This window comes from Coturnix japonica, chromosome 1, assembly GCF_054131305.1.
Source record: "Coturnix japonica strain WE chromosome 1, WE-NBRP24, whole genome shotgun sequence".
Lineage (NCBI taxonomy): Eukaryota > Metazoa > Chordata > Aves > Galliformes > Phasianidae > Coturnix > Coturnix japonica.
This window is the reverse complement of record NC_140663.1, coordinates 60,296,555-60,317,926: the sequence shown is the minus strand read 5'-3', so window position 1 is coordinate 60,317,926 and position 21,372 is coordinate 60,296,555. Positions and strand designations below refer to the sequence as shown.

Here is a 21,372-nt window from a genome sequence, read left to right as displayed (position 1 = left end):
AGCCTGGAAAAGCCTCCTACAGCTTTAGAGAGGTGAGAAGTGCATATGCGGGTGGTAAGGCCCAATCTGGGGACATCCAAGGTAGCCACTGCTGGTCACCCAGTAGCCTCCAAGTCTAATAAGTGCCACCACTCAGCCCCTCTGACTCCATTGTGCCCTAAGACTTGTGCTTCCACGTGAAGCTAATAAACTGCAGATGTCACTGCTCATGTCCTTTCAGGCACAAGAACCAGCAGGGCCATTCACTCCTCCTTCCTGAGCCAGCACCTTGAAAAAATACTTCAGCTCCAGGTACAGAGAGGTCTATTTACTAAAAAATGATTCTGCATGTCTGAGGTGTAAATAAGTCCATCCATTTCTTTCCCAGATTAGCTGCCCATATAAGCAGAGAGCGATCAGACTAAGCTACCTTCTGAAAGCTGGATTTTTTTTCTGCCTGGGGATGCAGTCTGGTCATAAAAGTCTGCATCGATACAGCTCCTACAGCCACCTTAAAAAAGGGATTTTGAAGATTTAAACTATCTTGTGCTTTGTATGACACGGGGCAATAACCACTTTGTGATTTAATCACAGACAATAATAATTTGGTTCAGTGCATGATTCAGCTAATCCACAATTTGATAAACGTTCATCCCAAACTACAAATCCAAATAGCTTTCTACAAATCCTGTTTGACACTTTAACGTTAAGACTGTATTTGATAAGCAATCTGTGCTGTACAAGAATATAAGGCGGGAAATTAGGAATTGTTATGCAGCCATATGCAACCACAACAGTAATTCAAGGAAAATAAAAATAAACCTTGGCAATTACAGATAAATCTTTATGCAATGAGAAAATTAATATATCCTACTGGGCCCATACTAGACTGAAACGTTCTGCAACTTCTACGGTGCACTGGAAAGTGCAAGTATCTGTTTCCCACTAAAAGAAGGTTGGAAGTGTAATACAGTCTGCTTTAGCAGCACCACTCGTGCATTTCCTTTCACTTTAATTTGACTGAATGTTTTTTGAGTCGTTTGCAAAAGAATCTATCACCTTAATTCCACATAACTGTGAGCTCCGATATCTAGGCCAGTCACTCATGAGTGTCTTGCTGCGCTTCATTATTGGTGTTCCAGCTTGTGAAATCCCCCAAAAAGCTATGGGGAGGAATGATAATAAATGTCAAACCTCCAGCTAGTGCTGTGTGTGGCAGTTTTGGTACTCAGCTTGAGAGTGTAAAGAAGGATCTTGTTTTTCCAGGGAAGAGCCCCCCAGAGTTCCTGGGGGAGAGAAGACATGGGCCTGGCATTTAGCTCCAAGAGATGAAAACAGTCACAAAAATACACTTTCACAGTCCTGCCCATAAGTTTGAGTGTGATCTCACACCACTTCTGTGGGCAAGCCCATATGTAAGTGCTAAGCACAAGAGGCAGCAGGGTGCCTTTAGTGTGAAAAAGGCCAAGCATGCCCCAGGCTGCATTAGCCAGAGTGCAGCCAGCACACAGAGGGAAGCAATTCTTGCCCTCCCACTGGCATGCGTAAAGCTGCATCTGGTGCACCAGGTCTGACACCAGGCCTTTGGTTTAGGTAAGTGCTGGATAACCACACAAATGGTTGTGGTCCTCAGCAAACTGCTTCATCTGGACTTGCTCTGAGCAGGGGTTTGAACTGGGGGGGGGGGTCTCTGGAGGTCTCCCACAACCTGAATTATTCCACAGACTCAAGCTGTGATACGCACAGTGACTATTTTCCTGCCCTGAGGGAGGAGGGCCTGAGCTTCTACCTCAGCCCAGCACACCTCTGAAGCTCTGATGCCTTTCCATGCTTTCCTCTGCCTGTGGCAAGTGTCCATTTCTCAGCTGCTGCTTTTTGATGCTGCCTCAGTCATTCTGTGCCACCTTATCTCTATCGTAACTCTGAGAACTGATATTTTTCTGTGCAAATCCTCAAGAATCCCAAACTAGCATCACGAGCTAGGATTTCCTTCTTTATATTTGTGCCTTTAAAACTGATATAATTACAGATATGTGCAAAACATGAATTTACTTTTCCACATTCCTATGTTTTGATGTTGTTAGTGGTTACAGGACGAACTTTAGGAAAAACACTTCAGATTATTCGTTTAAAATAATTAAGTTATTTCTGATATAATCCCTGGATCTTGTGCATAAAGAAACAACATCTGGTACAGAGATTAGAAAATAAATGTTCTTGGCTTTTTTTTTTTCTTCCTTTTGTTAAACAGATGTTGTTGATACAAAGCACAGAACTGTAAATCATGGCTTGCATGTGGACACAGACTGTCACTACTGAGCAGAAATTTACTGTGGCTAGATAGAGATTTGAAACAGCAATGAATCACTGGCTTGCTAACTTTATTCACGTGGGTATGGTTTCAATATTCTGACATTAAGTGCACATGTCCTTAAAAAAAGAACCTTTTAATGGCAGCATGAGAGGCTCTACTTTAGTTCCAGCTGTCTCTGTAGGGGAAGAACAGTGTAAAGCAATGGCCGTATGGCCATCCTCACACAGAGGCATCTGGCTGCTCTCCATCTCCTCCACAGCTCATTGTGGTGCTGCTATCATTGAGCTGCACAGGCACCCTGCTGCCAGGTGGCACCTTGCCTGGCACACTGCATGGGGCACCCAGTGGCAGGAGAGGGTCTGAGCGGCCCACAAGCTCCACCGCTACTGCCAGAGTGCCTCCAGCCCCAGCTCTGCTCTCCCTCTCCTTCCCCAGCTGCTCCCAACATCATTTCAGCAAACTCACTGCTCGTTTGCTGTGCTGGCTCATGTGTGGCTCAATGGTTGTGTCTTCCAACAATAGTTCTGTTGACTGCACTTAAAGTGAACAGAATACAGGTGCTTATCCAGCTCCACGTCATTCCTACCCATGCACCACCAACCAGCCTGAAGTCTCCATTCTTCTGATCCTCTTCTAGCATTGATTTCCTTTTGCAAGGCATGCTGGCGGGAGCACTCCAGGCACTAACTAACTCCAGACACAAGCCCGTGCCACTACCACCACTGCAGCATAAATATGCCCTACAGTACTACACCGCTGCTAGGGACAGGCAGGTTGTCTACTCCTTAGAACCTGCTGTTCAGCCAGTGTCCTCATACATTCTGACCTGTTTTTGGCAACATACGAGCTGGTTTGACACAGTGGATCAGGGTCTAACCCCCTTGTTAACCTCCCAGCCATGACCTTTGCTTCATACCTTTTGTAGCATGGGATTCAGGCGTGTGCTTGTTGAAATGCATGCTTTCTTTGACATTTAGATTTAATTCTCTGGCCCTGTCACCTTGCTTTTTGCAAGCACTGTCCGTTTTCTAGCTTTAGCTTCAATTTGGCGTAACAGAATCTTTGGGAAATACAAAGACTCAGCTGGAGACTCATTTTTCAATGGCTCGGGACTTGACCTTGTTCTCAGCTTTGCACAGGCATAGCTTCACTGATTGCAGTGCGATTGTTCTGGTTTAGGATACTCCCTGAATCCTGATCGGAACGGTCTGCTTTGGGCCCATTCTGACTCTCATGTATTCTGCACACAGTGCAATATGAAAGGACAACTTAAAGTACATTTTCTTTTAAAGTAATTAGAATTATTGCCTGTCCCTAATGGGCTATAGGGAACAACTGCCCACGTAAAATAAGATGTGACTGCTCATATACCATGCATTTGTGTAAATGCACACACTCGAGCACCAGTCAGAGAAGAAAGAGCTACTGCTTTCTCTTTGAAGTGTCTCCTGACAAAACAACATGAGGCCACTGCCACCTTTTAGCCATATGGGCCTGAGCACCACCAACAAGCTCTCCAAGCTGTTTGCAGACCACTCACTCTGTTCAACTGCTCGCCCAGGCCTTCTGCACATTCCTCTGCTCTTCGAGCCCAGCTCCTCACCTGAGCACTGTTGTATTAGGCGAAATCGGACCCTCGGGATGTAACGTGATAGGCCCTCCCCTGCTGGGTCATGCATATGTAAAAAAGGTAAGGATGAAACTGGATACCTATATAAGGGACCCTCACATTCCAATAAACGCCATTTTACAGCTCACCATAATGGTGTAACAAACAGCTGTGACTTGGTCGGGGCCGTCGATACACATTCACAAAGGGACTTGACTTTCCAGGTTACCAGATCGAGGTAACAGAGCACACACCCAAGAGGCTCCCTGGGTGGCTCTAACCATGGCTGCACCCCACCAGGCCTCACAAACCCCACTGGGAAGCACAGGGCACTTTTGTTCCCAGGGCCATCAGGGAAGAGATGGAAAACAGCAAAACCGGGCCTGCAAAGTGCAACATCTGCTCCTTAGGTTCACGGCTACTGCACACTGCTTTCAGAGGCTGCAGGCACAGATCGATAAAGGAAAAAAGTGTCTTGCTACAATGTGAACCTCTATCTGCCTGAACTACATTTTCATTTAGCTCTCTCGCTCGCATTGCTAGGAAAATATTGAAACGGATCCTCTGTGCACATCTGCTTTTTCCTGTTTTGTTTGTTTTATTTTCCTTCCTTTTTACATATTTTTTTTTTCAGCCTAGCATTTAAATATGGTTTGTTCTGTTCAATTAAAATGCATTTTCTGTTGAGAACAAGCAGATGATCAGTTTCACAAACCCAGAGTTACAATTTTCCTTCAGCAGCACCCGGCAAAATGAAAAACAGAGACAAAACATTTTAATCACATGTGTATAAAATACACAGTCTTCATTAAACATGATTTAAACTCGCCTGTTTGTTTTGGAGACTCTTTGAGGCTACTACTACCCCAAACCCAAAGAACTGTAATGTGATTCCTGATCTATTGAATTTTGTAGGATGGCTGTAGTGGGTTCCATTATAGATAAATTGGATGCAGCCAATTTACAATCTCCCATACACACTTTTATCTCAAAATGCCCTGTGAGGCAATTGTGTAAAGTACTTTATCAGGGATTGTTGTTGGTAATATTGCAAGATTTCATGATGTAAAGAATACATCAATGTCATTTAAACTGAACAAAATGGGTCCTGCTTTGTTTTTATTTTTTCTCCGCATAGCACTTTTAACCATCTTCTCAACAGATTTGCTCAATAAATACTGTATGAAACAAACATTTTGCACACTGTCCCACAGATACAATTTGCCAACCTGATTGATTTCTTTCTCTATAACTAATCTGATTCCTCCAGGCTATATATTTTCTCCTTTATTAAAGATGATGCAATCTTTGCTTTTTATCATACACACAACCACAGAACTAAAAAGAGAGAATATTCTAGGAACGAGACTTGAAATACCCAAAAACAAATCTCATAAAACAGATCCCAAAAGATAAGTGGCACAATGGAACCCAAGTTATACAAAATCAGAGACTTATCCATACGGAACAATACAGACCTGCACATTTTTCTTCCCACAACAGATACAGAAAACAAGCAACTTCATCACGTCCATAACACCTTGTAAAACGAGCTCATGCTACTGGTGCATGCAATCCTCACAGCTCTCGCTGTCTCTCAAATGTGGGAACTCAGAAGCAGCACTATATTACATCTTTCCCCTGTTTTACTTTTTGCAGAACGTCATCCCAGTGACTTGAGTTCAACTTTGAAATGGTATCCTTGGTAAGACAACTGCCTCAGACCCATCTCCCTGTTCTTTTACTAATTGCTCTTCTGGCTTTGGGAAACCCACAGTCCTTCTTTTCCTCAGCATCTGCAGCTATCTGTCTTAGCTGTGGACAGTTTTGGAGTGTCTTCCTCATTCAAGAAGCCAGAAGCTTAGTAACACTGTAATACAAAGAACAATAATGGTTTTCAAATGTTGCAATAATATTCTCAAGTAACACTGAAGACTTCCTGTGTTTGTTGCTTCTCCTAGAGTGCAAAATCAAATGAATTCAGTTTATAAGCTTTGGGATCTGAACATGATATTATCCCTTTGGGAATGACCTTATCAGTATCCGGGACTGCAGTTAAGGTTCAGGTCTCACTGGGCAAAGACACGTGCTTCGATTCCAGGGAGAATCGAGCCTCTGCTCCTGCCAGGCTTTCAAGCACAAGTAGGTGCCTATCCAGTGCCTCAGACAGCCTTTCCATCATTTGAAATCACAGAATAAAGGTCTGCCCACACACAGATCCATCTCAGCCACATGCTTCTTAACAAAGGGATAAAAGGTGGTTTTGCAAGCTGCCTGGAAAGTTAACAGCTCCAGTCTCTGGCAGGTCGAGGCGGGAGTGTATTCCAGCAGGGAACCGCAGCCCGTGTCCTGCCAGCAGCGCTGCTCAGCTCCAGGGCGCTCCAGCTGGAACACCTCCCCTGGATGTTCGTGGGGATGTGCAAGTTTCAAGGAACACTGCCTTGTGTCCAGACCCCTCCTTGAGATTTTAAGGCCAGCAGCAAACAAAGAAACAGGAATCCAACTCAGCTCATTTATTTTAATTAGCAAATTGAATGAACTGGAGTTGGAAGAAGGACAAGGAGACTGTGACTACACTGTACTATCAAGGCAGAACACAGCTTTATAATAAAATCAGTCATCAAAGCCTAAATATTGTCCAGTAGACAAATCCTTCAAATGCAGAGGGAACTAAACAGAGCTTACAACACAGCTACACCACCACAAGATCCAAGAGGAGCAGTGCTAGGTATTATCAACTCACTGCTCCCAGGCTTCAGGGGAAAAAAACCCCAAATCTCAGGGTGATTGTACTCTTGAAGAGTTTTAGGTTTTACTATGTAGCCTTCAATTACATTACAGCTTTTCATTCAAAAGTAATTTCAAAGGAGAGGAAAAAAACCAAAACCATCCAGGATTGTGCCGGTGTTGGGGCCTGTGGCAACTGGACGGTTGCATGGCTGTCCCCTCACTGCGTCAGCTGGAGGGATGAAGCTTATCTCCATGCCCTCACTGCAAGCACCAAAACTGCCTGTGTTGTAGCATCTGTGGTTGATGCTGATCTTTCTCTTACTCCAGCTAATGGCATCATTTCTAAGGAAGCAGGATCAGATCTGTGGTTTCCTGTTCAAACAGCAGCAGTAGAAGTAATTTTTCTTGTCTTTGAAAGAATGTATATAAGCTTAAGCCACTAAAACCTCAAGCTTTTAAATGAGGTCCCAAATGAAGCTCACCTTTCCTTTTATTTCCCCCTACCTCACACATCACCTAGCCAAGAAGGCGAACCAAATTATTTATGGTGGACCAGAAAGAGCCCATATCTGAAAGAGGTACAGCTCTTGAAGTGAAGACGCCCTGCTCTCTTGTAGAACAGGAGCTTCATACAGAGATGCAAAACCCTCATGTGATACTGACTTTTCACGCTCTGAGGAACTCACAAATGGGAAGGAAATCAGCTAATTAGGCATGTTACTGTAATTGCTTATTTTATGAAGTGGAGAGGGAGGTGTTCAGCACTCTTGTGAGATAATAATATAGAGGCAAAATTATATGGAGAAGAAAAACAGTAATGGATTACCTAAAGACTTGAACATCATTTTTGAGCAATAGGAAAAGCAACAATAGAAAAATAATGCAATACCTAACAAAAAGAAAAGCAACAACACCCCAGTCTGCTCTTTAAAGGTAAAACTGAGTCATGCTCATGTATATGAGGGAGAGGGTCAAAAGCAGTGGTTGAACCTGTACTAAGTATATTTCCAGCTTTGTTCAATGATTTCTTATCATTCCTCAACAGCTCTGAGATGCTCTGTTAATTTTATTAAGGTCTTGATGCACAGAAATGACTGTTTCTGGGACTTGGCGCACCTAATCTGAATGCCTGCTTCCATGTAGAAGGACATGGAGAGCAGACTGCTCACACTCTTCCTCTCCCCTATATTGAGCATAACAAAAATGGGAGCAGTAAATCATCTACTTAGGCATACTTCTTTAATTTGCTTCTTTTATGAAAATACAACTACAGACAAAACCGACATTGTATTTCCTAGGAAATTAGCCTGTCAGTGAGACCTCAGATCTTATTTAGCATCTAGCTTTTGTGCTATTGGTCTAACTGCCACAGTAAGTAATTACTCATAATGTGACATGCATTGTATCAGTCTTTTAAAAGTAATTAAGGAAAAGTTGCATAGCTTAATGCTATGTACATACATCTCATCCTTGCAAGCTTTGCTTTGATAACATCTGCTCCTTCTTGGAGGAAGGCCAGTTTTTAACAGCAAAATAAATCAGTCCTAACAATGGGAGCATTATTAGCTTCCCGAAAGTTATAAAGTCTATGCCCCACTCCAGTGGAGCATTTGGATGCACAAGTCCTGAGAGCATTCTGAAGTCTATGAGTTGCCAGATCAGAAACTTAGTGTTGAACTAGAATTTATGATAATGAAGAAACCTTAAAAATGCAGGTTTATTTATAGCGAGCCAGTTTGAGAACCACAGCTCACAGTCCCTGGCAGATTTAGCTGTAGCAGTTGACAGGGTCACCCCTATCAGCTATGTGCCCTTTCTCCCTGCTGACTATTTTCCTATCTACAGAGAAGCAGCAGAATTAGTGGCATGTTCTCTCCTCCACACGTGCAGTTCAGACTGGTGTGTCTTAAATAGCCATCAGTACATTGGAACACAGGGCTGTGAACTGCAGAAGCTCAGGTGTAAGCAAACACATTGCTTGTCCTGCCAGAGAGGCTGTGGATGCCCCATACCTGGAGGTGTTCAAGGCCAGGTTGGATGGGCCCCTGGGTAGCCTGCCCTAGTACCAGATCTGGAGGTTGGTGGCCCTGCATCTGGCGGGACGGGGGGGTTGGAACACAATGATCCTTGGGGTCCCTTCCAACCCAAGTCATTCTGTAATTCTATGATTCTGCCCCCTCTGCTATTGTTCTGGTAAATTGCAACAGAAGGGTGTGTTGGACATCTGGATGAAGAAACTTCTCAAACTGCCTAGCACGCATCACCGGAGTGCAAGTGAGAAACACACAGTGCATCTTCTTGTCAACCAGAGTGTCCCTTCTGCAGTATTAATGCTACCTTACATTGACAATTCTATGGCTTAGGCCATTCTTAGGCACTACCTCAACAGCAATCTTTGTCTGTAATAAGAGTGTCACAGAATCAGAGCATTTACAGACCAGAGAGAAAAATCAGTGGGGAAAATTTTTGCCTCCAAAATTCATAAAACAAAGGATAACAGAATAGAAAAAATCCTGGATGCCAGAACTTTTTTTTTTTTTTTTTTTTTTTTTTTTTCCTTCTACAAAAAGTTATATTTTAAGACCTGAGGTCAACAGCCCTTTTAGTACATATGATTTTATTACATTCTTTGAAAAACATTGACAGCAGAAAAGAACAGCTTGTTCTACAAACCTTGCTTCTGCTCGCTGGCCCACTGTCAGGATACTCTTCTCCTTCCTTTGTGCTTTTTCAATGCCTTCACCTCACCTGCTTCTTTTCCTTTAGACCTGCCTCCTCCAGATCTGGAGATCCCTGATTTGCTTAGGGATGGCCACTGAGCAGGCTGGATGTCAGGCTCACGGCCTCATGATGCCAAAGGCTGAGATTTCACTGTGATACCCAACAGCTCCACTCGGGTCACAGTTGCCCATGAGCCTCAGAGGCTCACTTCTGGGCAAGACCTCACAGTGATTGCAGCCAAGATCTGAGCCTGGACAGTATCAAGGCAGCAGAGGGTAGGAAACCAACAGAAAATGGCACACAGTGAGGGCAGAATGACAGCTATCATGAGGATCCTAGATGGCTCACTTGGCATTATTCCCAGTGCTGCTTTTGAATGTAATACCCACTTCTGGGTATCTAACAGGAAAAGAAGGCAAAAGGATGAGACTGGAGGGAGCAAGAAAAGATAGAGCAGCACCAGCTCATGGGAGAATTAAGTTCAGCTCAATTTTCAAACTTCAGCACTTAAATCACCTCAAACACCGCCCAAAGAACTAGAATTTTTTCCTTGTGACATGGAAATTGCCAAGACATTTTGCCAAATACTTATTTTATTTAATAATGTTAGTGAAACTAAGCTGACACCTTCTCAACGTTTAGAATGAAGTAGCTAAAATATTTTGCTACATTATCAATGTCTCTTCTGCCTAATGCTTATAACACTGATGGGGATTTTGCTGTGGATTTCAGTGGGAATACTGGGTTTCCTGAAGTGTAGCCTGAACAGATGCTTAAGATTAGGAACTTGCCATTTGGGGACGATATATTTACAGATGAAACAAAATGTTAACTAATACTTTTAAGATACTATCACAATATAAAAGGCTCAATATCCCAGTGATCTTCACAGCAAGAGGGCAGAACCATTAATTTCCTACTGAAGATTGCCTTACTTTAGGGACATGGCCAAATGCATCACAGAATCCTTTACTCTTATGAACATAGGCAGGTTTTAGAGCAGTTTTCAGCTGGTTGAGGAGCTATGTAATAGCACCAATTACATCCAATTACATAATTAGAGTAAATAAGTAATAATATAATTAGGTGTTGTAATTATGTAGTTATGACAGGTAGCACTAATGCTGATAAAATCCATTATGAAGCTTGCTAAGAACTGTGGACAGGGCATGTGAAAACAAAACTTTTAGGGCTTTGTTTGCTAGAGTCTGTCATTCTTCCAGTGGGTGAAATAATTAATTCAATTACCATGCCCGTAGCCTTTTATGTTTGCAAATGAACGGAGGAACAAACCATAGGCTAATTCATTTCTCCCTCTGAGTTGCTGCAAAAAAATGTAGTAATTAATCAACAACATTTTTGCCTCCATTTATCTATCTGCAGCTACCAAAACTGCAAATAGAAATCTTAATGTATAAATTGCATCGCTGAAAAGAGAATCAAAAACTTTGGATGTTAACCTCCACTGTTCCAGTTATTACATTAAACTGCCTCCTCCAACAAATGGACACAAGAACATTCAAATACTGCTGTACTGATGCAATACAAGTTATGTGCATCTTTGTGGGTTTGCAAGGGATGGAATTTCTGGTCATATGAGTTAGATATGAAGTTTTTCATTAGGAGAGAAAATTCAATGGGGGAATAATTCATGCAGTTTCTTGGTGAAAATACAAGCCACGTATCCAGCTTTTCAAAGTTTCTGTCTTCTTGGATATGGAATAATTATATCTGACTTCATAAAAGAGGGCTGGATAATCAACAGATAATAAAACCTACCGCCTTGATTTAATATTCATCAGCGTTTCACGCAAGAACTGATATATGATACTGTGCAAGTAGAATGGGCATCACCAAAAGATCTGAAGCACTTTACTCCCACAGCATCACCACCCAGTCACTGACTGAAAGCTCAGAAGCATACAAACTATGTGTTGTTTTCCAGTCCCTTCTATAGCTACTGATTACTTCAGCCACTGCTCAGTGCTAAGTGCTCAAGCAAATACAGAGCTGCTGGGAAAACCAAAGTCCCAGGAACTTGCAGCCTATGTCTGTGGTCCAGAGGAAGAAAGCAAAAGAAGACTCAGCCTTAAGGACTTTTGAGGCTAGAGACTTAACAGATTGCAAGCTATTACAAATGCCTTGAAACAAGCCATGCCTGTGATAGAAATACAAGTGAAATAAGTGGAGACTTGCAAAGTACTGCCCTTGAATGAGAAGTGTGTAGAAAGACTACCTGCAAGTTTCTTTTTCAAACTTCGAAAATCGAGAAAGTGAAGTTAAATGGGGAAGTAATTTCTGTCCCTTCTGACAGATTTTGTTGTCTTTCAAGAAGTATTACAAAACAGCATAAGGAAAAATTCAGAGCTGCTGGGATGGGTCCAGAGGAGACCACAAAGATGCTCAGAGAGCTGAAGCACCTTTCCTATGAAGTGAGGTTGAGGGAGCTGGGCTTATTTAGCTTGGAGACGAGAAGGCTCTGGGGAGACCTCACTGTGGCCTGACAGTACTTAAAAGGAGCTTACAAGCAGGAGGGAAATCGGCTATCAGACTAGACACGGTCTTATAGTGACAGGACTACAGGAACGGTTTTAGACTAAAAAAGGGTAGGTGTAGGTTAGCTGTTAGGAGAAAATTCTTTACTTGGAAGGCAGCGAGGCACTGAACAGGCTGTCCAGAGAATGGGACCCTGGGCAGCCTGATCTTGTGAGTGGCAGCCCTGCCCACAGCAGGAGGTGGGAACTGGATGGTCTTCAGGGTCCCTTCCAACCCAAGACATGCTGTGATTCTATGATGAGAACAAGAAAATCAGAGCATTCCAGTTTCTTCCAGTTATGCTATCACTATACCTTCAAACCACATACTTCACTTTTTGATGAACATACTAATCATGACCAAGACAGTGTTGTATCATAGTCAGTCATATTTTGGGGTCCTGATGGGCAATGGAGAAAGAGAATAGCAGAAAATGCAGACATTTTCCCTGGTGCTTATCTATACTGTAAACCATGCCAATGCTGGTTTTGTTTTGTTTTGTTTTGCAGTACAGTAGTATAGAAGTACAATTAACAATAGGTTAACCATAGTTGTAGGGGTAGTGAGGATGATACGTGGAGCTAAACTCCACTTTCTATTTAAAGAAGTTACTAAAGAATACTCCAAAATTTGACTTACCTTTATTTAAGTTTTGGCCTGAGCCTTGAAGCTTAGATTTGACTAAAAATTCAAGTATTCTTAAGTATTCTGGTTGTGAAAACACAGAATTTGGGTTTGACTCATTAAAGCTACAGAAACAGACACAGAGTTCTACCAAATTGTAATAAAAACTAGTAAAGTTAGGAAAGCTTTTCCAGGAGTACTATTCATAGAGTTCTTCCACATTCCATATCACCCAAAACACTGAATATCATTCCTCTTTGTCCCCTTCAAAAAAGTCCTGAGAATTCCCTGCTCTTGAAACTAGCCTTTACCATCTCCAATGTATTAACTGTATCCTGTTGGCATGTTCTATGGTAAAATCAGACATCTACCAGGTTTATCTCCCACTGCCTGCAGTGCTAGCCACACTGTTCCGCCTTAACAAGCAGCACCCACATTAAAAATAACAACTTCTCATTTCCAGCTTGATGGACAGTCCATGGCCACAGTGCTATCCACAGTTCGGTGAAAAAGCTTTTTGAACAAGAATGCTGCCATCATCCCCTTCGCCAATTTTGTGCTTTTCCTTATCAGATACTGTAATCCACTGTATTTCTTGCATCTTTTCTGATATGCTAAAAATTATCTTCTTCAGGTTCATTTAAAAAAGGAAACTGCATATTCTTTTCTAACTTTTGACTTTGAATGCTGCATTCCCTTCTGCCTTGAGCCTCTTCGCGTATTTTGGATTCCCATTCGAACTACAGTGTCACATCTCCATACACTCCCCATAAGTCTCATTTGGTAATGATTCTTGTTTCATTGGCAAGCCTCAGTTCCCTTGTGAAAGGTTCATTTAAAATCTGCCTCTCTTATGCCAGATTTTAACCAGAATCTAAGCCCCCTCATCAGGGAATTCATTACCTGTCCCAGAACTGCAAGAGTGGTTGCTCAGCTTCCAGTTACCCAAAAAGTCTTAATCAGTTTTTCTCCCTTTCTTCAGGTAAAAACGATAAATTATCTCACACTGAATTTCTGCATGTGAGGTAGTACATCCTACATACATGCGATATTATTCCATTGGTATCATGCTGGGTTTGAAACACACAAAATACATAACCTCCATCAGCACCAATGGCTCCTGACACTTTTGGTCATAAGCAAAGTTCTGTCTCTTAACTTCTTCCAGTTGAATATCATACTTATGGAACACTCCACTCTTCCATTCAGATTATTTTCTTTCGTTTCTTAATAACCCTTCTACCATGTGGTGTCAAGTAATCTCTGGCTCCAAGAGAACGAGACCCCTTTTATTCACTTAATCAGCTACAATTTCTTCTACTTCACACAACCAGCATTTCTGCTGCACACCTTCCCAAATTTTGTACCGGGGAATTTTAACTACACAAAGGCACAAATACTAATCCCACAACAGCCACAGACAGTTTGTTCAAACATTTGTTTTTCTCTCTTTCTTTCCATTCCTACATTCCTTCCTTCCATTCCTTGTAAGCATTATGTTACATTTCTAGGCCCATACGCGACTCTCTCATAGATACACATGGAAAAAAAAACCCACCAAGTCCTTGCTCAGAGGGTTTAATAATTCCAAGCTCTTGATGACTGTTAACCACTCAAACTATCAGCATTCTGCCCCAGAGGAGCTTTGAGAAGTAGGTTCAGTGCTTGAGGCCACACACGTTTTGGTGCTTTTCTGATAATATTTTAGATATTCAAACAGGAGTTCCGACCATTAATGCAAACGTAAAATACATTAGTGAATTGCATCAGAAAATTCAAAACACTGCTGCCACAGGATGAATACACTTACTATGAATATTAATGCACCCCTTGGAATTAAACATTAATACTTAACATACACATTTTCAAAGTTTAAAACCATATAAACAACTCAGCGAGAGGGAAGAAGAGGAGAGTAAGGAAGGACCAGACAAAGGAGACGGGCTCTAGAGTCTGGAAATGTTCTGTGAATTAAAGAGCATTTCTGAGATAAGTTAGAAATGTTTTCAGGTATTAGAGGACAACTTGACACCACGAATAATTTCCTGCAATGGAACATAGGGTGCAAGCTTTTGTTTTAGCTTTTCTATTTCACCCATTACACAGCAAGAGATCCATTACTGCCTAACAGCATAAATGCACTGAGCTGGTCAACAGGATTGGCAGTTCCAAGTTCCATGGATACAGGCCATTCCTCTGTACCTGAACACTGAATTCCCATGACCCTCCACACTGCCTTCCATGTAGCAGTAACAGCACTCACAGAAGTGTGTCGTGTGAGTCCTCTCTTCTAGCTTCAGCCAACTCCCAGTTCGGCACCTTGTCTAAACTGATCATTTAGACCCTCTGTGGAGTGAGAAAGGCATTGCCATGGTATGTCACCACCACCATCCTGAACACCTATCTTAAGGCAGAGTAAAATGATCCAGCTTTCTTCACTGACAGGGCAGGGAGCTGGCACCAATTTAAGCCAGGTGCCTGATTTTCAGACAGTTGAAATTAAAGGATATTCATCTCTCCTCCCCTTGGCTGGGCTGAGGACTGTATGAGCACCCACAATTTCACTTGTGAGGTTGGGCATCATGTATAATCAAAGGCTCAATGAAAGATAACAGAGTAGATACTCTCAATAAGAAATGTAGCCACAGAAATGCATAAACAGTAGCCCGATGTGTATTTCTTTACACTCCCCTCAGAGATTCAGACATATGCCAGCTCTGCAACCACAGATCCTGGCAAGAGCCCTTGGCAGTGCAATAACTGCCAGGAAATCCACAGGAACAAAATGGTGCACCAGAATATCACAACAACTAAGAAGGCCACCTGAATACTGCTCTTTATGGGGATGTTGTGGAAGTTACTGAAAAATGAAGTGCAAACACTGGTACAAGCCCTCTCTCTCACAGGAATGCACCCTCTTTGGCAGCAAGCTAGAAATGAAATGTAATTGAACATCTATGTGCTCCCATGTCATCAAATTTCTCTCTCTGAATCCAAGTCATACTCACTGCACCATGATGCAGTTTCCGCAGCTCTTAAAATCCCTGCAGAAGCTCATCTTGGTCTTTTCAATAGCTTGTTCAGAGCAGCCGTAGGAGAAAATGCTAGCCCTCAACACTGACCCCGTGCTCTGCTGTTCAGCAGGAGACATTATTTTTCTGGACAGCAGCCCAGAGATCCTGGACAAAGCAGTAGCAGATGTTATGATGCATGCTCCTCTGCCTCTGGTTTGGCTAATGAGGGAGTGGAAACCACAGAGCATGAGAGCACAAAAGCCAAACTAGAGACTGTGGCCTCCGCTTTCATCTTTTTCATTATGTTTAAGACTGGGCTTTGTTGCAGACTGTCTAAGACACGTGAAAAGATCTTTAAAAACACAGATCGATGCCTCCCATTGTTCAGGCAGAGGGAAAAAGACAGATATGCTCTGCTCGTGCTGCAAGGAACATTCAGCCATTGCATAAAGCACGTGCCCAAATTGACTTACCACAATCATTTGTGCCACATAGCTCTCTGGACCAGTGTATTCTGTTGGATCTTTCACTTTGACAAGAACTATAAAGTACAAATAATGCCACATGTTGTGTTCTGCCTTTATATGCTCCTCAAATGAAACTGTCTTGTTATCAAATTTGTCTCTCTCCAGTCCTGCAAAAGACATGAACATAGTTAAAAAAAAAAAAATATATATAAAAATACTGGCTAAATATGTTAGAGAAAGGAACCTAACTTAATTTAAAGGATTATAAATTTGAAGGATCTTAATTTAAAAGCTATAACCACATACAGCAACTGCCAGGCAAGAAATACCAGGCCAGAAGGCATTCCTGACAGAATTCTTTCAGCACAACGTTTATTCTCTTTTGTGATATTTCCCCTTAATAACAATAACAGGATAATAAATAAGTTACAGTTTTTACAGTGCCTTCTGTGCTGAAGGCTATAAAGTGCTTTACAAGTGTTGATTCTGATCCTTTCTAAATGTATACTGGTTAGCACACAGCATGCAATCGCAGTCCTGATCTTGCAAAGATTTACACACGTACTTAGCACCAAGCATATGAGTAGTCCCACTAAAGCTGCAGTGGGATTGCTGTGCACTTAAACCTAGCAGGGAAGGTGAGTCTGCAGCTCTGCAAAAATATAGTCTCTACAGAGATGTGGTTGTAAGAATTTCATTCTATTTTTTGTTAAATCTGCTCAGATCTCTGAAGAAGAATGCCATAGTAAGAAAGGAGAGGATTCGCCAACATTTTTCTTCATGTTACAGCTTTCCTCCTTGGATCTCTTGTAGGGGCTCCTACTGACACTAAAACTCTGCACAGTGCTCATCCTTGTCAGTACAACCATGGAAACAACTCCCAGCTTACCAAAAAGAAGGTATTTCTAACGTCCCTGGGGGAGTGAAGGTCTGCCCCTCTTTGTGACTGCACCTCAAAATAAGTGCAATTCACCCATGGTCTTTGTGAGGATGATTTTCATTTAATTTTTTGGTTCCCTGTTTCAAGTCATCTTCTGAAAAAGGCAGATTTTCCTGTTGTTACCCTTCTGGAATCCACTGTGCTGTGAAATAGCAAGCTGTACTTTCATCTGCATCACGCTACATGTGAAATAAACTCAGCAGCTGCACCACCTCCATCAGTAGTGACAATGTGAGCGTGAAACACGGTTCTCTCTCAAACCCCAAGTGGAGACTGTGAAGCCACCTCTTGGCAAAGCTTTTGACTCCTAAACCAAATCTGTTTCCTGCTGAGAGCAAACAAATTTGGAACCAAATTCCGACATCTTTACAGGCCTTCCTCTCAGAAGATAACCACCCCTTATTTCACTCTTTATTAACTGACAAATACTTATTTTAACACCTTTAACCATAAAATGTCTCAATAGCTCCGAAGCTTACCACAGATGAAACACGTCGTTTTCAGTATTTCCTCCTTTTTCTGCTTTTCGCTTCTGAGATCAGCAAATGTATCAATGATGACTCCAAAGATTAGGTTCAGAACAATAATTATAACAATGAAATAAAACAGAAGATCATAAACAACTCGAGCAGCAAATAAGGGCTCCTGCAACAATAATAAGGTTGTAATAAGATACAAAAATAGCAAACATCTTAAATATTAAACAACATTTTCACATTAACTTGAGCAAAGCTATGCATCTTTCTTCTCATATGCCAAATTCTGCTAGTCTTACTTGCATAGAGAGGGACTAGCTATATGAGTAAGCAAAGATTTGGCTGCATGTACTCCTGTCTCTTTGGGACTCCTGTTGTCCTTTATGCAGGTCCCAAATCAAGGAGAGTCTGGCTTGTATTCCGGGTGCAGTGTAGATGCCTTACTCTAGTGCTCTAATGAAGCAATTACCTGGCCAGAATACTAAGTGATAAGCACTTTCTAGTACCAATTGAGATCTACAATAACCCTTAATGCTACATCGTGGCATATAGGTACACGCTCAAGAAAACATGCTAATGGAATATCCTTGTGGAATTTTCCAGACTGTTGCCAAATTTGTACACTACACAACTGGAAACAAGAAGAGCATGCTCATGTGATGCCAAGGTTGAAGTAGCCTACCATGCTCAGCCCAAACATGGTGTATTAATGGCTTCAACACCATACTAAACCAGTCACCTGGCTAAAAGCTGGCTCAGAGTGGGCAGACCAAGCTTGAGTCTTTCTGGAGTAGAACATGTACATGCACACACATTGCTCTGAAGTTCTCATATCCCCTGTTTCATCACAGTTTTATATTATTTGTGTCTTTGTTATTTTCCTTCTTGCAAAGTCTGGACTGCACTCTCATTAACATTTCTAATAAAACAGCTAAGTTGTTCTGTGGCAAACGGAAGACAACACTCAGCGTAAGAAGGAGAAACACAAAATCCAGATCCTGTTCACCATGACACTGTCTTGGAAGCCACTGATCTTCTCAGTTTCCCATGCATTCATTTGGATAACTTTGTAACTTGTATGACATGCTTTAATGCTGTTAGTTAGCACCACACTACTGCTAGGTTGCGATGGTCATTTCTAAGTTCAGTTTCTAAGCATCCACAGACTTTGTGTGGATGGGCTGTGGTGCCTGCAGAACCTCCTACCCTATAAGTAAGGATCTGGCCTTGTGTATACCTTATGTACTAGAATGGAGTCTTGACATGAACTTATCAGTCAATCCTTTTCAAAAGTTTGCATTTATAATTCCTAATGCAACAGTAAACTGATCCAATCCAGCAACACTTCTGAGCAGTGCTTGAAAGGTTCCAGTTTTCCAGAAGAGATAAATGACTGCCTAGGGTTCCTTTCGTCAAGTAACATCATCACGACAAGCTTAGCCCTTCCCATTAAGTATTCCATCTGAGATGTAAAAATTACATGGATAAATCAACTGTGTGACATTAGAGCAGGCCAGATAAAAATACAGTCTATAACCTCCAAAATTGACTTTGGCATTCATGAGATGCACAGGGAGTAATGCATCTCTTCAGCCAAAACACTTACATCTTTGGAAGGCTTTCTGAGCACGTCTCCCACGCCACCACCATTTCGCAGGCCTTGGTTTAATACTGTCACAATGCACATGAGCAGGGTGTCACAGGTCCTTTCAATTCCATCCTCCTCTTCTTCACCTATAAACAGGAGAAGAGCACCTTTATGAATCAGAATATCAAATGATCACTCATCAAATAAAGCTGCAGTTCTCAATGAGAGAAAGTAACTGCAATACATCTGCCTTTTGTATCCTCTAGCTGCAATTTCAATGACCATCCCTATCCATTTGCATGTCACTGCTGGTGACATTCTTAGGTGCCGCATCCACATTTACCCTGAAGAGAGACAGCAAAAATCCCAAGCAGTAACTGTTAATGACCAGAGTTGTCATCTCTAGTCATGGGAGCATCCCTTCCCTTACAAATACTCCCACTGGTTTCAGTATGACTGCTTTTTCAGCAGGCCTCCAAACTGCACAGCTGACGTGCAAAAGAGAAGCAACATAAACACAGAATTAGAAGCACATTTACAGAAGCATTGTCTTCCTGTGAAATCATTCCTCTACCTACTTATGTACAAGCCAAGTCATGTTAGCATTTCAAATTGTTCAGGAGGTACTGGCTTTTGTACCAGTAAATCTGTCCGTGATCTTCCCCTGGCGCACCAGTGCACGTGCCTCAGCGCAGGTCTGATATACATTAAATGAAAGGCTCTCACTGACCTCAGCCTGAAAACTTGGATTCTATTCTTATCGCCGCTGCTGAGCTGCCGCATGGTTTTGGCTGAGCCACAGAGGATACTGTTGTGCAGGAGGTATTTGAACGTGCAGAGGAGCTGGGCTGGAACACAAGTCCCAGAGGGACTCGCTCTGCCCTGGCCAGAATTCCTCCCACCATGCATTCTCAAGCTGTGGCTGCATCAGCAGCCTCCTTTTGAAGAGCCCTGCTTGAGCTTTTTCCTGCTTCTTGCTAGTTTGTGCTGAACAGTCAGGGCTATAACTGCTGCTTATCCTGCCTCTCCCTCCCTTTCTCTTTAGGGATACATTTGATTAAGCGGTGAAGGCAGCAATTTTCACTTGGTTTGCCTCACACACTTACTGTAATACAATTTAATAAATAACAACAGCCTGCTGGGATAGTTAACAGAAAAAGCATATTTAACAGCCCCCAAACCACCACATGTGAGGCACCGAGATAGACTTTGATACACCAAACTGACTGAAAGCATTCACATTACAGACAAGCAATTTGGATCTAAAACCTGGGTTCCTCAATTGTGGTTTTTGTGAAAGATACAGAAACAGAGATGGCATTCTCTGCTTTTTATACTCAAGCAAATTCAGTGGAAAAGAATTCCTAATTGAAGGGACACTGGGCAAAAAAGAAAATCAAAAGCAGATACTGGTACAGACTTCCTTGTTGATCTATATAATCACTCCAAACACTGCTACCACTAAGGATGTCAGATGTAAAAAAACAGAAACAAAGAAAAACTCCCAGAAAACTGCTCAAATATTGGAATCAAAAGGATTGAAACACTGAAACCTTTTTTTTCCTCTCTTTTGCATCTGGATAATTTTTACTCACGCCGTGACCTCAGTCATATCAACTCGTCTCCTCTACTTTCGCATCCTGTCCCAATTTCCTTTTTCCAAATGTTACTCTGTGGGTGTTTTGGGAACTAAACTCTGTGCTTGAGAAGATGACTATTCACAAGGGAAATAGAAAACAACGAGAACAACACCCAGATACTTTATAAAAGCTATTTTATATTCTATTTCCTTTATGTGCCTAGAGAACAAGATTTTTGCTTCTCACAAAACTAGGGTCAGGTGCTGGAAACAGCAGATGTGAGAGCTGGGTAACCCTGCTGCCACATGTCCGGATCCACCTGGCTTGCCCTAGTGCTCAGCAGTGCTCACAGCTCAGATACAGCTCCTGTCTACACATGTACACACAGACTATGCCCACGTTACCAACAGGAGTGGATCTGGAGCTTGAAATGGTGTTATGGACCATTTGGACTATGTGGATTAAGCACTTCACCCATGTAAAGACTTAAGTGATATGGGAGTGCCTTTGGAATAAAGAGTGGGAGACTCCATATGAGAATGAGTCAAAATATTTTTAGGCTGACAGCTCAATGCAGTGTGGAGGAAGCAGGCTGTAGAGAGGGGATGCTCCCTGAACAGAGACGACTGGCTCTCAGTTAACTCCATCACCAAAATAAGCAACGATTGAGCTCAGGCTTAGCTGGTGAAACTTAAGGTAGAGGCATGGCTTGCTGTGGTCTGCTTTAAAAAGCAATGTATCTATGTGTCTATATGTCACTGTGGACCTGAAATGTCACTGAAAACAATTCATGTA

General features: G+C 42.1%; 1 protein-coding gene across 4 annotated transcripts in view; it reads right to left on the bottom strand.

Annotated features, from left to right (window-relative positions):
* Positions 1-21,372, bottom strand: part of ITPR2 (inositol 1,4,5-trisphosphate receptor type 2) — a 253,887-nt gene that overhangs the window by 10,803 nt on the left and 221,712 nt on the right. For 3 of the 4 annotated variants that reach the window (XM_032446237.2, XM_085541626.1, XM_085541631.1), the window contains 3 exons: positions 19,016-19,143; positions 17,413-17,578; positions 16,000-16,160 (listed from right to left, as the gene is read on the bottom strand). In XM_032446237.2, the coding sequence (XP_032302128.2) occupies positions 16,000-16,160; positions 17,413-17,578; positions 19,016-19,143 (455 nt within the window). Of the gene's footprint in view, positions 1-5,646; positions 5,773-15,999; positions 16,161-17,412; positions 17,579-19,015; positions 19,144-21,372 lie in introns of those variants that run through there. The other variant, XM_085541637.1, reaches the window with a different exon arrangement.